Source organism: Pleuronectes platessa, chromosome 1 (genome assembly GCF_947347685.1).
Source record: "Pleuronectes platessa chromosome 1, fPlePla1.1, whole genome shotgun sequence".
Classification (NCBI taxonomy): Eukaryota; Metazoa; Chordata; class Actinopteri; order Pleuronectiformes; family Pleuronectidae; genus Pleuronectes; species Pleuronectes platessa.
The window spans coordinates 5,590,642-5,610,414 of record NC_070626.1 but is presented as its reverse complement, the minus strand read 5'-3'; the positions used below and the strand labels follow the sequence as shown (position 1 = coordinate 5,610,414).

Here is a 19,773-nt window from a genome sequence, read left to right as displayed (position 1 = left end):
CACAAACTGGAAGAGGGCTCTAGATTCCTTTAGGGACCATGAAAAAACTTCACTGCACAAGGCCTCAATGGTGGCATGGACAAGCTTTAAAGCCACCAAGGTCCATGGGGACATAACTGAGCAGCTACAAACTGCAAGTGTAGTGGAGATAACTGAAAGAAGGCAGTATCTCCAACGCATTTTGTCAGTAACTACCTTTCTGGCCAAACAGGGCCTTGCTTTTCGTGGCCAAAACGAAAAGGAGGACAGCCCCAACCGAGGGAACTTCCTTGAATGCATGAACATGCTGAAGAAATTCGACCCTTTCCTGCAGAGATACGAAACTCCAGCCAATACAACATACCTCTCACCTTCTTCCCAAATTGAATTGATAAAATGCTGCTCTACCGAGGTCACAGCCCAGATAATTCAAGAAGTGCAAGAATCAACCATGTATGCAGTAATGGCAGACGAGGCTAAGGATGGGCACACAGAACAACTCTCTGTGTGTGTGCGTTATGTTGCACCAGAGGGTAACATCAAGGAGCGATTTCTGAGCTTGAACAAACTGGATGGCTATGGTGCCGAAGCAATTACAAACGCGGTGGAGCAGGTTCTCGTGTCAAACAATATTGCTAACCTGAAAGTTGTGGCACAAACTTATGACGGTGCGGCGGTTATGAGTGGATCAATTCGAGGGGTTCAAGCCCGTTTCAGGGAAAAACACCCAGAGGCTGTCTATGTGCATTGTTATGCACATGAACTGAACCTTGTCCTTTGCCACACCTGCAAGGCGATTCCTGAAGCAAGAGATTTTTTTGATCTGCTGGAGAACCTCTACGCATTTTTTAGTGTGTCTATAATCAACCACGATCAGTTTGCTGCTGTTCAGAGAGAGCTCAACATCGTGCAGGAAGAGCTTGTGCAAATATCAACAACCCGATGGTCATGCCAGTTGAACTCAGTCAAGGCCCTGCTGAAGAATTTTCCTGCAGTAGTAAAAACGCTTCAGATAATCAACACGCCGACAGCGATAGGTCTGCATTCCAAGTTATGCAAACTGTCCCTGGTCTACATGTTGGCTATGTTCAAACAGTTGCTGGGCATCACTGAGGGGTTCCACAAGTTTCTTCAAAAAGAAACTGTCGACCTGGCGCATGCAATTCAATACAAAAGTGCTGTAAATGAGACCTTGGTCAGCCAGCGAACATCACAGGTGGCTGAAGATATCTATTCCATGGCAAAGAATATTTGCCAAGAGAACAACATCGAGGAGCCCTCTCTCGGTCCCAGAAGGAAACAGAAGAGGATGGAAGACTATGTTGTGGAGGTGTCATGTGGGTCCAGCTCAGACCTGCTTGAAGAATCATCAGAGCATCTCAAGCAAAGGCTCTTCTACCCCTGCATTGATCGAATGACCAGTGAGCTGGAGAATCGTTTTTCCAGTGTTGGGAGCGATGTCATGATTGGCATCCAAGCATGTCACCCTGCCTCCAACACCTTTCTGTGCATGCAGTCCCTCGACAAACTAGCCTCGCATTACAACATCCAGCTAGCCTCAGAAGAGGTCTTGGTGGCGAAAAGCTTTTTAAGCAGGAAGGGGCCAGAAGCCATCCCGGACATTCTGAGTGTGTTTAAGCTTCTAGATCCCATGATGTTCCCATCATTGAAGGCGGTCTTGCAGGTGGCCCTTACCATCCCAGTCAGTAGCTGCAGCTGTGAGAGGTCATTCAGTGCTCTTCGCCGGCTACACACTTGGCTCCGGCGCACCATGGGCCAGGAAAGACTCAATGATCTGGCAGTGATGTCAATTGAGAGAGAGTTGGTGGGAGGCATCAATGATGACAAAGTGATCGACCAATTCGCCAAACTTAAATCAAGGCGCCACACCCTGCTGCTTCCTCACCAGAGAAAATAGAACATATTGTACTGTTGCTTTTCCAAAGCCTTAGCAAACAAGTAGGTTTCATATTTGCTAAAACAGCAAGAAACACAAAACTGTCAAAGGTCATGAGGTTGTTACTTTAAAATGATTGTACAGTGGTCAGGTGATATCTTAATGGCTTTTTGTCCAGTACCATGAGTGTTTGTTAGTTAAGTGTTCACAGTGGAGCAACTGTTGTTTTTCCGGTTTGTGATCAGCAGTATGAGATGTATAAAAAGATTGATTGCATGTAAAGTTGTGCTGCATCTAGAGGGAGCTGGTTCCTAATGTACCTATAATTCCTTAAATTGAATTTGACTGTATTACTCACCTGCTTCACATGTTTCTTGAAGGAGAGCTGTGAGTCCACAGTTATTCCTAAATATTTAAAATGTGAAGCAGGCTGGATCTTTTCTCCATTAACAATAATATCAGGCTGATTTCCATTTGTTCTATTTTAAAAGTACATGCATGCTGTTTTACTGATGTTGAGTGTCAGGCAGGACTTTGAGAGCCAATCAGTTAATTGATTCATTGTTTTTCATAGGCATATACGAGATAACACAAATATGTAGACTGCATTTAATTTTCTATTCCAATGTACCTTTTGTCTCTTGGATGTTTATTAAAGACAAACTGTTCGATAAAGCTGCCAATATATATTTTTTTTTAAACACGGTTTATCACAATAAGGGGAGAATAGTTGGCACAGCCTGTACCCTGTATATGTACACACCCACACCCAATGGTCTGCATCCAATCAGCAGGCATTTGAGGACTGACATTTTTATTTTAACTATTCTACTGCACCAGATTGATGGATTTAACTAACTGACGTGCAAAATTTTCTCCGGGGGGGCAGAAAATTTTTCCCCCCGGACCCCCCTTAGTCAATGTTCGCCCCTGGGCTAAGCCCCCGATGTCTCATGATCCTAACAACGCCCCTGCCACTCACAGAGGGTTCTCTCAGTCTTTTAAAAAACAAACTGGTTGAGAAAATAAAATTGTCAAAAACAAAAAAACAACTCTGTCTTTTATTTATTGCGTATACTTATTCATGTATTTTTTTGCTCCTCTCCTCAAGGTGCCAATGCCCAGCTCAGTTTGAAGGGCCTGAGTGCCAGCAGAACAGACACGGCTTCCACGGTAACGGCTATGCCTGGTTCCCTCCCATGATGCCTTGTTTCGAGAGTCACGTGTCGATGGAGTTCATCACAGATGTGGCTGATGGCCTGCTGCTGTATAGCGGTCCCTTAGCCCAGCTGCAGGCCTGGGACCACGAGGACTTCATGGCTATAGGTAAGAAATCGATGACACGTCACACCCGACTCTGATTCAAAATTCCTCACTATATGAGGACAGGTGTCACTAAGATACGATAAAGAAAATGATTAATTACCATAAAGTTTCAGTGTGTAGGATTTAGTGGCTTGTAGTGATGATGTTGCATGTTGCAATATAAATTAAGCCCCTCCCCTTACCCTTCTTTTCCAAGCATGTTGGAGGACCTACAGGCTTCGTTAATAAAATGACCCTTTCTGGGCCTACTGTTTGGTTTCTCTGTTCTGGGCTACCAAGTAAGGCTGTGCAACATGGAAGAGGCAGAAGAAGGAGGGAGAAGATGTTTAGCTCAACTGTATCTTCTCAGACTTGGGGAACTGCCACAGCAGCAGTGCATACATTTCACACCTGGCTTCTCTGCCTTATCTGGTGTGTAAAGCATTTGAGCATTATCTTAAACTTCACTGGTTTCAGTTTCAACACTACTTGACAGAATGATGTGTTTTCACACAGTGTGGTAAACGGTTTTCCAAAGCGGGATACTGACCCAAGAAGTGTTTTTTCTGGTCAGTCTTACAGTAGGGGAGATAAAGAGTGGCGGCTTTGTGTGGGAGGACAGCTTGTATCTGACAAGGCAGAATATACATAAACGGCAGCAGTGAACCCCAACCAGGAATGCTTGTATACATGGGAAATATGGATTTATTGAAAATAATAATTATCGTGGACTACAGAGTCAGACGACTTTAAAAAATGGTGGAATTTTGGAGCAGAATAATTTAGTCTTGGAGGAGACTGGAACTCAACTTGAATTAAGTTGGCATGTACAAATGTAAATCGCTGTGCTACTCTCTCATATGACTGGCATCTTCAATGAGGGAGGTTGAAAAGAAAAACAGCAGATCCACTGTAACTCTTAAAGCCCCTCTGTCACTGAAGACTCTGAAATGTTACAAGACAGGAACAGGATCCATCTCAGGTTTAATTCCCTGTGTGTATTAACTTGCCATGGCCTGGGGATTAAACAGTGACAGTCTCTCTTACACAATTGCTCCTATTGATCTTATTAAAGCTGACATCACTATGCATTTTAATGTGTTTTATTCAAACATTTGTATTACACAAATGCTTATTTACAGAAGATAACTGTGACATGGCCGGTCAGTCACACACACACTCGTCCTTCGGGCAGCCAATCCCCACGATACTGTGTATATTTGAGTGCTAGAAAAATCTAAAAATATTTGTAGACTGAGCGTTGGCAGGTTTACGTCTTCTGCTCTTCAGGGAGAATGCTTGTCTTTTGTGTCCGTGGCTATGCTGTTGAAGTTTGGAGACAATAAAGCTCGTTGAAATGAGGGTGGCGGGCAGGCGTAATAGACAGACCGCAACACAGAACAAAATGTCTTGTACATCTCCGGTATATTTAGTGTTTTAATCTGAGAGTCTCACGCCTCCTTGTCTCTCTAGCTTCTTCTTCCCTTGTATTGGGCCTCTCTCTTGGGGGAGATGCTGTTGTTCCATCACTGCCAAAGTAATATGTGTGGGAGGTGAGGTCTGCCTGGAGAGCTGGACCGTGTGTGTGTGTGTGTGTGTGTGTGTGTGTGTGTGTGTGTGTGTGTGTGTGTGTGTGTGTGTGTGTGTGTGTGTGTGTGTGTGTGTGTGTGTGTGTGTGTGTGTGTGTGTGTGTGTGTGTGTGTGTGTGTGTGTGTGTTTGTGCGCGGGCGTGCGTGCGTGTGTGTAAGTCCTGATTTATTTCTTTGGCTTTGGTCAGTGTCAGAGGATCTGGGTGCATCTGAAAACCAGCCAACATGTGTTGTTGGATCGTAAAGAGTTAACACGTTTGTTGGTGGAGCAAAGGCTAATTTGCCACTGCTCAGATTGTAATTAGAGTCAGGCTGTACATATTTAGAGCTCTAATTAACTTGTTTCAAGGTTCAGCTACTGCATGTAGGGAAACCACGATCCAAGCCTCGACTGAGCCTCATATAACTGCATTAAACCGTGTTTGTGTTTGAATGCAATGCAATGCAATCAGTTAGGGGTGCAACGATGATAAAAGTAGTGGCCGACGATTTTACTCATCGACGATTCGTTGGTTACGTCATAGCGCGTGTTTTTTTAGTGCCGTGCAGCTGAACTAAAAAGTAGATTTACCGGAGGTGCTGATTGAAGTAGCTGAGTAGTGAGCCATCTCGCTTCCTTCCCATCTCTGAAAGTTGCGCATATGCAAAAGGGACACAACATGGACCAATAACGAGTTTAAAAGCGTAATGTTATCCTATTGCCTGACAAACGTCTTTTTTAATTACAATTATGCAGTCCGAAGAAGACTGTAGTTTAGTCTGTTGATGTTTTTTATTGCTGCTACTTTCCCTGTCCTTTTGTTAACAGGAAAAATTGGAACTTGAATTTTTGCAGCCCTACAATCAGTGAACATAACCGTGTTATAATGATATGCTGAGTGTGTTTCCCAGTGTTTGAAGATGGAAATAGCTGTAATTGCTTAGATCTGAAAACGCAGAAAGACAACTAAAGCAAGGTCAAGTAGGAAAGGCACTGTTGACCTAGCCTGGATGCCAGACGAACTTAGCCCCGCTCACAACATTTTTGTTCGGGCAGTTCGGTCTGGAGTCGCTCCGTTGGGAAAAAATTATGCCCGACCGGGCCAATCAGATTGTCAGGGCGGGCTTTATACGATGATTGACAGATGATCAACGGTAACGTAATCAACCACGTCATCAAAGTGCCCTTGGGTTGAATTTGTTTTCAACAAACATGCCTGCCGCTGGCGAGCTGAGATGTGTAGATGCTGCCATTGAGTCTGTTTTAGAAAACATCGACAGCGCATTCATTTTGAAAGAGGAACACAGAACGTGGAGGCGACGCCAAAGCACCACGCTAATCCCTATCGCCCCGGCGCTTGGCTGTTCACAACGGACACTGAAGCGACGCTGAACCGCCGGGCAGCGCTAATAATATCACCCATTGATCCAGTAGATCGCTGCACGGCTTTGTGCCAGTCACACCGGAGGCTGAAGCACCGCGCTGCGCCAAGGCTGCCTCGCGGTGCTTCAGCCTCCGGTGTGACCGGCACAAAGTTTTAACATGGGAGTGGATGGGAGCCAGCTGTTATTTAAGGCTTGGCGCTGCGCTGAAGCGTCCGGTGTGAACCCGGCGTTAGTAAATAACTCACAATGCGTTGCTTAGCATACGTCACATACTACGTTGCTCTGATTGGTTGTAGGTCTATCCAATTGAGCAAAGAGGAATTTTACTTCCTGGTCAGTTGAAACACGCCCCATAATCACAGCCCAATGGAGCGGTGTCAGACTCACAATTCTGACTAGAATTGTGAGTCTGACAACGTCAGGCTACTGTTGACCTGCTGTAAGGCCCAAAGGCAAAGCTCTGCTGCTCCGCTACTGCCCCCTGTGCACCGCTCTCTGTGCATTGTTTATGAAGCACATAACCTGTCACCTCCATGTTCCAGTGAAGTCGAGCAAACTATAGCAGCGTCAGTGTTTGCCCAGAGATCAGGGATTACAACCACAAATCTGTCCATCCAGCCATTGGAATAGGGAATTCCAGACGGCCCTTTCCAGCTGGTCCTCTTGATCCTGAAGATATCCCAGTCCAGCTTGGATATGTAATCCTTTCATCAAGTTCTAACTCGACTCCGGGATCTCCTCCATGTTAGTCGTGGCCAGTAAACCTACAACATAAGCTGTCCAGGAGGCATCCTGACTTGATGGCAGAACTACTTCCACTATCCACTTTTGACATGAAGGCAAAGCGGTTCTACTCTGAGCTCTCTCCCACAGGTCTGAACTCCTCACCCTATCACTGAGTCTGAGCCCAGCCACCTGATAGAGAATACTCATTTTGACAGCTTCCATTCACAACCTAGTTCTTTCAGTCACTACTCAGAGCTTGTGACCGTGGGGGAGGGTCCGAACATAGCTCCATCGGTTAATCAGCTCCTTCACCAACACAATGGTTCAGTACAACAGCTGCTTTATTGCCATCACCATACTGAACTACCTGTGCATTAGAGAAAATCCAGGTACAACATATTTGGTCAAAACTGAGTTTTAATTTGTGTTCACCTCCTTTACTATTTCATCCATTAATTATGTATCCTGCTTATTCTTTGAGGGAGGTGGATTGTAATATGTTTTTTGTATGTGTATGTCTCTGTGTTTTTGCATGAGTTTGTGTGCGTGTGCTGAGTTGAATGTTTGAGTGTGCACTGTAGGACTTGTTCTCACATTTATTGCACAACGAATGCTAACTGGACATAGTAATAGGGCTATACATCAAGTGATAATTTCACTTTGCATTAAACAGTGGCTATAGCCTGAGCTAACGCTGAAAGGTATTGATCATATCATATTGAGTGTCTTAAATGTATTACCGTGAGAAGTAATATTTACTTATTTATTTTTCTGTAAAATGTTTAATAGTCATGAGTTGGCCAAACATATGAACACTTTCATGTTCTTATAAACGGTGGACTATAAATTACAATCAAAGTCAAATTAATTATCTCTAACAAACAAGTTTAAATGGGTGGGAAAGCTAGGAGGGCACATGTTCTTGCAGAGTGGAGTACCTGCATCTTTGGATGTTGGGTGGGTTCTGTGGAAATTATTTTATTTATTTTTAACAGCCCCTATCTTAAATTGTTTTATTCTCAGCTTCACTGCAGCTTCTATAGATATACTGCCTTCATGAGTCTGAGAATCCGTTATGCTGGACCAGCACAAGCTGGTCCCAGGTTTTCCTGTGAGTAAAATATTTTGTGATAGTTCGGTGGGAATCAGAATATGGACCATGAAAGCACAATCTTAATTTGAAGTATAAGAATAAAAGACTTTAAAACCAGATTTGAAGATTGGAGACCTCTCTGTAAGACTAGTTGTAAAGATTAGTTAATAATACAGGACCACCTTCTTTCGTATTGTACTTTAAATATGCACATTTCCTGAATTTGCAATTTATTAAAATACCAAAACCAAGTGTGCACTAAAGCTGTTATTTCTGGAGGCCTGATGATTTCAGACTCTGGCCAGTTTCCAGATTGGGCAACAGATTTATTACCTAACTACAACCTGAATTGAATACACCTGAAATGTTGGCAGTGTAGGTTAAAGCTCAATCTGATTGTTTGTCTTTAAACGGTTATAGCAATAATTTTGCCAATCAACTTGATTTTGTCTTAAATATACATTTAGATGTTTTTAGATACTGATATTTGGGTATATCATTGATTAAAAACTAATTATCCTTCAGAACTATCATGAAACGTTTTCAGAACAACAACCACTTCCTGAACAATGAATGATCAGTTTTGTTCCATGTTAAACGATTTATTTAAGCAAGTAAAGGTATGTAGGCATGTGGCACAAACAAACACACAGACAAACACACAAACACACACACACACACAACCATGATTTGTTTGCTTGAACACCTAATCCACAAATCCATTCAATATACAAATATTATTAAAAAAAACATATGAGCCAGCCATAGTCAGGAATAAAGCCTCAAACACAGTTTTTTAATAAAAAGGAAGGTGCAGGCAGCAAATAAGACAAACATTGGATATAGCAGATAAGGACCAAGGACAGGATAGTATTGACCGTACTGTACGATGTATTTTGACTGAGACACATACAAATAAAAATTTGCTGTGAAAAATAAGAATGAAATCAGTCTCTCAGTCAGCCTCACAGTAGTTTTGCACTATGGAGCTGATACAATCGCGTCCAGTAGCAGAACATAAAAGGGGAAAAAGTTAACAAGCACTTGCATGAGTGTTAGATTGTATAAAACAGTGAGCCACAGTAACAGCGAACCACTAATCCAAAGAACAAAGTCATAGATATTGATGATGGTAAGCTCACACTGAGTTTGTTTTCCTGACCAGAATCCTAACTTATCTCCTCAAAATCGACAAAAACAATAACTTTTAGATTAAATGGGATGAGTGCGGCACCAGGGAACAGGAAAACATTGTGTTACCTCAACTTAAAAACACAGTTTCAAGCATCCTCTGTGTGTTGGACTGGTGCTTCATTGCATGAAGAGTCCGCCAAAGCAGGACAGCAACCAAATCAAAGAGAGAGTAGAACCAGAAGGTCCCACCCAATGAATTGAGCATGAGAGCTGCACAAGATATGATTGAGTAAGTGGCACAGCGGTGTACCTGTTGTCAGGCTTCAAGTGTAAAGTGTAGGTTAAAAGGCTGCTACAACACACTGCACACGGGTGTTTGCAAGACAGAGAGGTGGGAAATGGATCTGAAGGAACAGAAGCAGGAGAAGAGCACAAAGAAATAGAAGGTGGCTGCGAAAGAGACTGTTTTATAAAGCTGGGCTGATGTCAAGTGACACCAGTGATATAACTCCATGATTTTAATTTCCGACATGTGGACATGTGTGTGACTTTGTGTGTGCGTGAGACAGTCTTCACCTTGTTATTAAACCTTGTTAAGAGATGCTGCCCATTGAGCCTGAGATCATATTCTTTTAAACACACACACACACATTCACAGACACACATACCTTCAGCTTCTTATTGAGATGCTGGTTTGCTGTTCCAAAGCCGCCCACTCATCCGCCCTTTATCCTGCCGCAGGGCAGCTGTACCAAGCCAGCCCTACTTTGTAGGGCAGAGAATGTGTAAGACACATGCACAGACACACACACACACACACACACACACACACACACACACACACACACACACACACTTACTGCCAATGTAGCAGTGCACTTTATCCAATCTGCAGCCACTTGGGGGGAGAAGATTACATGGTTATAACGCAAAGCTTGCGGTGTGTGTATGTGTGTGTGTGTGTGTCAGTGTGTAAGTGTGTATATAAGGCCTAATAATACCCATACCTAAGCTAACCTCGTGTTTAGGTAAGACCAGAACATTGGATGTTGTCCTAAATCCATTTATTTTCACCGGCATGTCAGTATTGTTTATCAATTTGTGAGGGCTTAAATTTCCATAAAGACATTTTGAGCTTAGAGCAGCATCTTTGTTAGTCCATTGTCAGTTTGTTCCAAGCCAACCTCCTGTTAGGAGGTACATTCCCAATGCACGGAGTCCATCCACATTCCCAGAACCCAAAAGAAGAACTTTGTTTAGTTTCACTGAACAACACAGCACATATATTACCATACATAAATCTCATTCACGAGTGTCAAGTCACCTTTCTAACTGTGCGGTCCTGGTGTGCAGCTTAGGCCACAGCAGCAGTTTTACCGGCCGATAATGGTCAGGAGCTGTGTTAACTGTCAGTAAATCAGTTATTTTGCTGTATAGTGAGTCTGCTGTCTAAACAGCACAAAATAATGCAAATATGCAGTCAAGCCTTCCAGCACACTGTATTTGCATACTAATTTCCAATTTCAACTACTAGCGCTTAAGAAAAGCTAATAGGCATTTACAACCAATAACAAGTCAGGGATGTGCTTAAAGTTTCTAATGAATATTCTGATGTTTGTATAAAGCTGCTGCTCCAGCACAAGGCTCACACCAGTGATGTCAAATGCATGAAGGATTGTCGCTCTGTCACCAGAGGAGGGGATTTATTTCCTCTTAATGTGTCCCTAAAAGTCTGATTGCAGAGCTGGGAGGATTCAAACTAATGTTGTTAACGTGTAGCTTGAGTACAGTTTGTGTCAAGATCAGATTTAGTTGAAAACTTAACATGCATCACTTTCTCTAGGTAAATTTGTGGCCATGACAGTTTGCAATGAACGTGTCTTGCTCCCATTTTGACATTATATTTTTGACAAGGCACTGTCCTGACTGTCCCACAACTTCTCTGAATGGCATTGAGTTTGACGCTGTCACGACCACCTGCCATGGCCTCTGGGGGCGTTGGCCAGTGATCTGATATGTAATATACATACAGTGGGTATTTATACCTCCACTACGCTCAGTTCAAATAATTCTGTGGAAGATAGATCATGTCACCATGTAGTCATATGTGCAGTCAAAAGTTTGTATCCGTATTATTTTACTTTTTGAACGTTTTCCTATGGTACGTACTCTGTCACCTGTCAATGAAACTACATGTGCAGAGTATGGAATAATAAAATAAAGAATTCACAGCATGTACAAAATATAGGTCTGTTTAAATATGGCTGACTAAATAATAATTACGCAGACTAAATAATCTCAGTAAATTCCTAAAAGGAGGCTCAAGTGTAACATTTATTATACAGTATGTCCCAAATTTCAAATAGACACCTCTCTTACTTGCTTTGGCAGCATATTAGGCTTCCTTAAAAGAATATTGTGACATTTTGAGAAATACACTTGTTTGCCGGACAATTTCTTGGCAGTTGCGATGACTTTCTGTTGGGTTGCCAGGCAACCGGGGGACCTTGGGTATTACCAGCCAAGAAATTGTCAAGCACATAACCTTTTTTAAAACTACAAATTGTCAAGTTGTGCAGATTAAATAAAGTCTTGCTTTATCTAATGTGATAAATGTTGAGTTGAGAGGCCATGCTTCCTTTCTTGATGCTAAGCTAAGCTAACCGGGTGCAGGCAGCAGCTTCATATTTAGCTTATATTATAATAGACGTTTCAACTTGCTTATGTCACATGTAATGAATTAGCATGTTTACCATTAGTCAATGACCTGCATTGCTGCATATTTACTCGTTGCTATGTAAGTTAAGAAAATAATATGTCTGAGTTGTAAAAGAGAGTGTAATGTTGCTGTGCACTTTGACAGCTCCATCAAAACTCCTGGTAGTACATGCACCAGCCTCACCTGGCATCACAGCTGCCTGGCCTGATCAGCGATGCCGACCTTTGACCTCAGTCGTATTAGTGAGATTGATTGGCACGGTAATGACTTGTGTCCAGGGAGATCAACAATGAATGACAAACATGGCTGGAAGCTTTAAACCTGCTCAGAGGTGCTTCAGCAAACACCCACACGCTCTCTCTCTCGAACACGCACACACACACACACACACTCCTGCATGCAAAGACCACCAGCCACAGGCCAGTGCTTGTCCAATCAATAGAGATATTAACAAGACAAATTAAATTGTGTAATTACAAGACCCTTGCAGAATGGAAAAACGTTTGCCAGCAGGGGGTCAGACAAGGACTGGCAGCAGTGTGCGTTTACTTTTAACACTTCCCTTGAACCAAGAGGAACATGTTCTCATCATTTTGAACAGCAGGACATTTCTCCATATCAGGAAGGAGGACTGAGCGATGAATACAGAGCACGAGTTGAGGAAAAATGTATCTAGCGAGCAACAGCACACATGAACAGATTCACTTTGGCATCGTACACATTTTCCACTGAGCTGTTTCTTGGCAGAGCCCCCCACCCCGCTCTCGCTCCTACCCCCCAGCTTTGCTCTGCGATGGCTTTCAAATAGGAAGTGCTGCTGGATGCAGGGATCCAATATGCGTTGGCTGCGGGGCTGGCTATAGTGAGTTGACAGATCGTTTATACAAGAGGCTCTCTGCTCGGCACTCGCTGCATCACCTGCTGATTTGTACACAGGCTGACTTCTCCGGGCATTAGCGTGTATGGGGCTGGCTCTCCGGCTGTGTGGGAGACGGGCGGGTGCGTGTGTGTGTGTGTGTGTGTAGCAGTATGATTTGCAGTGCTGCTTATGCGGTCGGCATGCTCGCGGTTTGACTCCTGTGCATCCCCACGCCGTCAGGAGGAGGAGGATATTTTTTATGTTTAAGAGCCCCCAACTCTGTGGGAGTTCAGGCTGCCGCATGCACACAAAGCATACACATTTACTCGTCTCTCTCCATCTCCCCCTCTCCTTCTCTCTTGTGTGTCTCAGAGTAGGAGGTAATAAATTACGTATGAGGAGCAGAAAAGAAGCCTGGTCATCTGGATACGCTCTTTAAGAGCAAAGTCTTGTCCTACCCTTTGTAAATCCAGAGCATTTAAAATAAATACTGGCCCCTATGAAGAAGCATCCCTTCAGCCCATCAGCCTGTTTCATTCCCAGCAAGACTTTTCTAGCTCACCTCACATTATAATTATTTCTACTTTACAGTTTAATGTAACTCTGCTAATGATATGAAAGTAATCTAGAAATCTATCCATCCATCCTTTTCACTCTTTGTCCTGCTTTGGTGTCTTTTCTACATGCGTTGGCTAAGAGGAACAAACTTCAGAGGGACAAATCCTGAAGCAGAAGGTCTTTCACAATGAAGACTTTTTTAAATGTGGATAAAGTCAACCCTAAAACGCTGAAACCAAAAGAGCTTGACTTTTAGTTTTATTCCCCTGAGTGTCACTGCCGATTGAAGCCAGAGCCTTGCATTGCAGACAAAAGGTTGTTTGACCAGTGGGAAAGGGGCTTACTTGGTGACTCATGAATGGTGCTTCTCATTTGTTAGTTCCCTATTTACTACAAGTATATGCTCAGCTTTCCTCACAAATGTTGTTTTATAAAACGGAAGTTACATACTTACCATTCATATTGCCTAATCATAGCATAATAATCCAAGGGCATGTTTATTTTATTTCTAAATGTATCAGCAGGAAGCAGCTTTCCGCTGATCATATACATTGTGTGTCAGGGACTGACACAAATTAAATGAGAAATGTGCTGCACTTACAGATCAGATTGATGACAAAACATTTTCGGTAACATTGTGTTGGTTATAGTCTCGTCTAGGTTTTCTCTATCTTAGAGGGTTGAAATGTACGAATAGAGCTGTTTTCAGATATGCACTAAACTTGGAGATCCTCTGCAGTTTTCTCTGGAAGAGTGTATGTTTGAATGCAAATGTCCAAGTGAGCCTCCTGAGTTCCTGCAGGTTTTCTCTGCCTGGCCCCTTTAGTATTAAGTCATCAGAAAGTCCTGGGGACTTTTGTTTAAGAACAGAAGAGGAAAGAGCAGATGGCATTGTCTTTGTGCTGTAGACTAAAATACGTGATCTCCGTGGCAGAATTGTTCCGTTAGATTCTGCCTCTGTCTGCTGTACTTTCCCCTCAACACATTCCCTGCGTTGTGAATGTGTGAAAGCTCAACTGCAGAGATAGTCCAGAACCAATTCTCCGGAGTCCCTCCACAGGACATGTCTCAAAATGTCTTAGCCTGGCTGAAGGGGTTCAAAGTAGTACCATTTGAATCTATGTGATATAGCTGCCTAACATAATCTGAGTGGTTTCCAGTCACACATCTCTTCATGTTCCTTCCTGGGTAAAACAAAGACAGCTCCTAGTAGAAATCTGCATCTCTGTTTTCCGGCCTTTATTGCAGAATCAGCCTTGAAGAATAATTCAGGCTCGTCACATCCTTTGTTTGAAGCATAGAAACATTTGAACTTACACAGTTTTAATTGCTGCAAGCCTGTTTAGCTCATTAACTGAAAATAATATGAAAATGAATGACTCACATGAATCAAGGACTGATTCACACTCGTTTGATGAAATTAGAGCCCCAGAGCATATCCTCAACTCAGATTCTCTCTTTCTTTGCCTCTTTCATTTGCTTTCAGTTTGTCCTCTCTGACTCACCCTGTCCTTATGTTCTCTATTTCTGATGTGCCTGCATTGCTTGTTTCTCATTTGTTTCCCCTGCTGTCCATCATGCCCCCTGTCACCTCCAAACTTGGCCTTCCTCTTAGCTTTGTTGTAAATCATACTTTCTCCTTGTTTTCCCTCTGAAAGTCACTGTTCGTTCCTGTGTTCCTACTTTTCCTCCGTCTCTCCTCCACATCTCCCTCTTTCCTTCCTGTGTCACTTTTGACTCTTAGAGCTCCTTTTTTAAATACTTTCTCATTTTGCTGCTTCACTTCTCCCTGTGCTCCTCCTTTGAGACCACTGAAGTCTATCTTCATGTCCCAGGATAATGTCACGTCAATCTTGACAAGAACGCTCCTAAAGTCTACCAGATGATCAGCTGGTTATTCTTCCTTTTAACTTTGTCTGTGTACGAGCGTAGCTTTGGGCACGTTTTCTGAACATGCCTCCATTTATCATGCATGTGTATGAGTAAGCACATGTGTGAAAATACATATTTTTTGTCAGGCTTATGCAGGTGTCCTCCATGGTTGTGATAGACCTGCCAGCTTCGACATATCTGGCTGCCCCAGTGCAGGTGGAGAGGGAGGGCTTGGGGCGATACTGTTAGCATACATACTGGGGTTCAAGAAGAGAAAGAAATCCCCCTGAGGACGGAGGGGAGGCAGCCGGAGGAATGGAAATTGAAAGAGTGAGATGAGTGACATAGAGAAGAAAGAAAAGCTAAAGGGCTCCATGAGGGACAGTAAATGGGAGACGGGAATTAATGAGGTAACCAAGATTTTGAGAGAGAGTGAGGTAGAGTCTAAAGATGACAACGGATCAGTTAAACAAAGGAGGGAGGTTTCGGATTGAACTGATATATTGAATTTTCTCTGTTCTTTTGGGTCAATTATCTAGCTCCTGCCAATATATTAAAACTAATTGGATCATTCCTGAAGTGCGGCAGCAGCTCATCTTGCAGCTGGAATAGGCTGAATCAACTCCGAGGTAATTGAGGAAAAGCCGAGAGGCAAAGAGAGGCTAACAACAAACTTGCGCTTGCTGTGGCTTAAAAGCCGACTCTGCCGGGGCATTTTACCTGTATGAGCGGCAGAATAATGAAGTGTGGGGGCACTCGTCTCAAAGACACATCTCAGCTTTGACAAGGCAATTAGAGCGGAGCAGCATCTCATGTAGTCAACAGCACCTAATTTCCTGCAGCTCAACGTGAAGACGTAGTTAGATCCATCATATGAAACCTTTTGACGAGGTGGTGAAGGTGTTACTGCAGACAAACAGCACTGCTTGGTACATGTCACAGGAACGCTTGACAGAAAACAGTGGTTCCATAAAGGCACACTTAAAAAGCAGAATGTCAGTAGAACGCGTTTGGGAATTATTTGAAAGCAGCACAATGTAAAAATGTCAGTTACTGTGAAAAAGTTCATGAAAGAGTGAAGCAAGGCAGGAGGTAGGAGAGAGACAGGAGATGAAAGAGCACCAGGAGGCAGACTGACGCTGCAAGGAGTTGCAGCGAGAGGGATGACGAAAGCTCAGATGGAGCCACGCACACACGCGCACAGACACACACACACACACATACACACGTAGATTGAAGAGCAGTAAGAATTTCTTTCTGCCTCTTTCGACTTCCCACTTCCACTCAACCTAAAGCACCAAGCCCCCAGAGGCCTTGGTTTACAGTGACTTTAGAATAGCTAAGGAGCGTTGTTTGGCACAATGTAGAGTGGATTATGAACATTTACCTGGATATCTTAAATGTATTGTGCAACTGTTGAAGTAATGTTCGATTACTTTAGCACTTCTCTTTGCTGGTACAGGGATGTTTTATTCTGGTATATTTCAAATGTGCACTGCCAGAAGTTCAAGTATTTCAGTATGATTGCATGGACCATTCAGTCTTTTACAACCAGATCTGTAGTATCTGGAGAGATCACCATGGTCCATCATCATTTTCCTCTTCAGTTAAAATGCGTAGGCTTGTTTATATTTCTGTAATCAGTCACAATCAGTCAATCTAAAGATGCAGCCACAGTGTCCCAACAAACTGCATCATTTGTACGTCTGGAGGTGATCACTATAATTACTGTCAGGGATAATACAGCTCAACAGTGTGGTACCCCAAGTAAAAATCCAATTCATTTTCTGAATAGATGTTTTTTATGATCAGCTATAATATTGTAACCATCCAAGGCAAACTGACCACATGTTTCCAGATTGTGAAAGAGAAGCCTCAAGTCCAGAAATTATATACTGGTAAATTCAAGATAAATTTGCTGAAAGTCATTGGAAAGTTATCATTCACAATGGATTTTGGGATGCATAGTTTCTCTTTGAACCCTAAAATTATTAAGTACACAGTCTTGTACCTTTGGCTTTCTTCAGTCCTACAATATTTTTGTGTTAATGAACTTGATACAGCTCGTAGCCATTGGTAGAAATGAATAGGATATTTACTTTCAAATCAGCAGTCATTCTAAAAGTGGGTGTTCCCTGAAAATACAAAACTGTTAGCGATGGCATCTGTGTGATGCACTGATGCAAATCTTCTTTTAATTACAAGGTGTAGGTTGCAGCAGAGGGTTTTTTCCCATAGTGACTGGGATTGTGCTAAAAAGGTGGGAACAGGTGGGAAACAGAAGGCAGGATAATGCTGCAGTAATACTGTTGTTATGCTGTCACAGGTGTGTGTATATGGAGCATCTTAACCACCGCTTTGGAAGCAGCTCAACCAAATAACAATCAAGGAACAGAGCTATCTGTTTTATAAATGAAAACAAATGTCACAGTGGAGCGTTTTGTCTCCTGTATAACTGTTAAATTAAAGGAATTCTCATACACACAGTGTTCCAAACTCATTTGGCCAGATCAGGAGTTAGGGAGCACTCAGAATGAAACAGGAGAACAAATGCTTTAGTGGAGAATGAATACTTAATTCTGGCAGTAGGAGTGTGGGGGTATAGCTTCAGGGTGTCACTGGGGAAAATTGGGAACAATGAGCTATTGGACATGAGCTGTGACGGCCTATTATTATTTTTAATTGAATACAGCCAACAGAGACATACTACTAGGCTTGACAGAAGCCATAATTTCAAAACAACATAATTACAACATTTTTATTTCTGAATTCAATGCAGTCGTTCTCATATTTCTTGACTTGAATTCAAATACATCACTCTCTTTGGCTCAGACTTTTCCGTGAGTTTACTTTTTGTCCTCGGTGCCACAGACTGTGGACTGATGGAAAATTGAAACAGTTGATGAACAATACAGGGAAGACTTCAAGCCACTGCCATGGGGGACGGTATTGGTCGAGACATCCTCTGTTGGTCTGATGGTGTCAGACATGTCATGGCTACAGGAAGAAAAATAAAGGAAAAACTTCTAATAATTGTTCAAACCTCTCATAAATGACCCAGGAGAATGTATGACCGCTGTGGAACCCAGAGGACTAAAAGGTCCAGGTATTGAAATTGTTGTGTCAGTTCTGATGCAGTCTCTTAACCGAAACCACTGATGTGTGAAGTTTGACGTCACCAGCACCACACTACACGTAATCAGGGACAATATGACATTTAGCGTTGAGTGTTACAGTACGTGTCTGCATGAACTTTTTTAATTCTGCACGTTTGATGATGGATTGCCACTGCCGGCTGGTAGGCATGCGCTCCCATAATTCCTTACATATGGTGCCGAGCACACAAGCAGTCTTAACCACTTCATTAACTTTTAATTTCCCATTTGAGTAAGTCAGAAAATAGAGTGTAATACATTTGGTCCGACGTCTGTTGACTGCCATGAGATGTGAAGACAAAAGCTAAGTCGTGACAGGCGCTGTGCGATAGCTGTGATCTACAGACATTGTCCGTTTGTGCTCTTTATCGTACAAGCTTTACACATCATTTAATTACATGGCACGTATCGGTTAAGTTGGTGTCAGTACTGCTTTAGAAACCTGAATACCATGCACCAAACACCCGTTGTCAACAAACCAACAAGTGTTACAACCAGCCTCTTTGATAGCTGCTCGCAAAACTCAGAATTTCCTAAAACTCAATGATTTCAAAGAAACTAATCTCACCCCCAATCCTCCCTGTCCTTGCCTTTCTCTCTCTCTCTTTCTCTCTCTCTCTCTCAGAGCTAATAGATGGGACCCCCACCTTGAAAATCAACCACGGCTCTGGCACAGTGGTGCTACAGTTGCCAGGCAACGTGAACGTGGCAGACAGACGCTGGCATCGGCTGGATGTCCGCAGCAACAGCAAGGTGGGTCACTTCAGCCATTTAACACCAACCACCATCCAATACGCTTCAAGTATATTCACACTGAGCTTTACAGTAAGATGAAAAATCCTTTCAATTTGTTTTTTTACTCCAGCTGACTTTTAAATAGATGTGAGATGGTGAGCAGTGAAGCATGTTATTGATATAAACAGCTAAATTGCTCACTGCTTTAAGAAAAGCAATGAAGGTGTGTAAGTGCTTTTTGATCATCAATGAGCTGCCATTGAGCAGAGAACAGGTACAATGCAGCCTCTGTTACCGGTTGTTCTTTTGAGATACTGTCAGCATTTTGAAACTTCTACCATAATGTTGCTACATGTTTGTGGATGAGGTAAACAAAACCAATACACCACTAACACAACGTGGGTGAGGTGAAGTGCACTGTATGAACATTTGGCACCGGGAAACACAGGCAAGACTGAAGTAGCTTGTTACAGGAGCCTGAAATCCTACTTTTGGGGATATTTTGTGAACAAAGCACCAGTCTGAACCGTAGGTTGACATGGGCCAGGGGTGGATCCATGGGTGGGGCCAGGGGGCACTGGCCCAGGCGGAAATCTGATTTGCCCCCTGTCGCTGTTTTTTCAAGAATATGTCACCTACTAACAATAGCACTATCTTGACCAAGGAACAATTTTGGCTTACCCAAAGCTTTAGCGCTAACAGTAAACAAGGGATGACTTAAATGGGTGCCTTAGTCATTTTGGAATTGTTCATGGATATAGGAAATATAATTGACCCCTCTGTGTAA

General features: G+C 42.8%; 1 protein-coding gene across 1 annotated transcript in view; it reads left to right on the top strand.

Annotated features, from left to right (window-relative positions):
* si:ch211-186j3.6 (neural-cadherin) overlaps positions 1-19,773 on the top strand; it is a 283,762-nt gene that overhangs the window by 198,576 nt on the left and 65,413 nt on the right. Inside the window, exons 27-28 of the mRNA XM_053428876.1 lie at positions 2,988-3,202; positions 18,877-19,004. Of these exons, the coding sequence (XP_053284851.1) occupies positions 2,988-3,202; positions 18,877-19,004 (343 nt within the window). The remainder of the gene's footprint in view (positions 1-2,987; positions 3,203-18,876; positions 19,005-19,773) is intronic.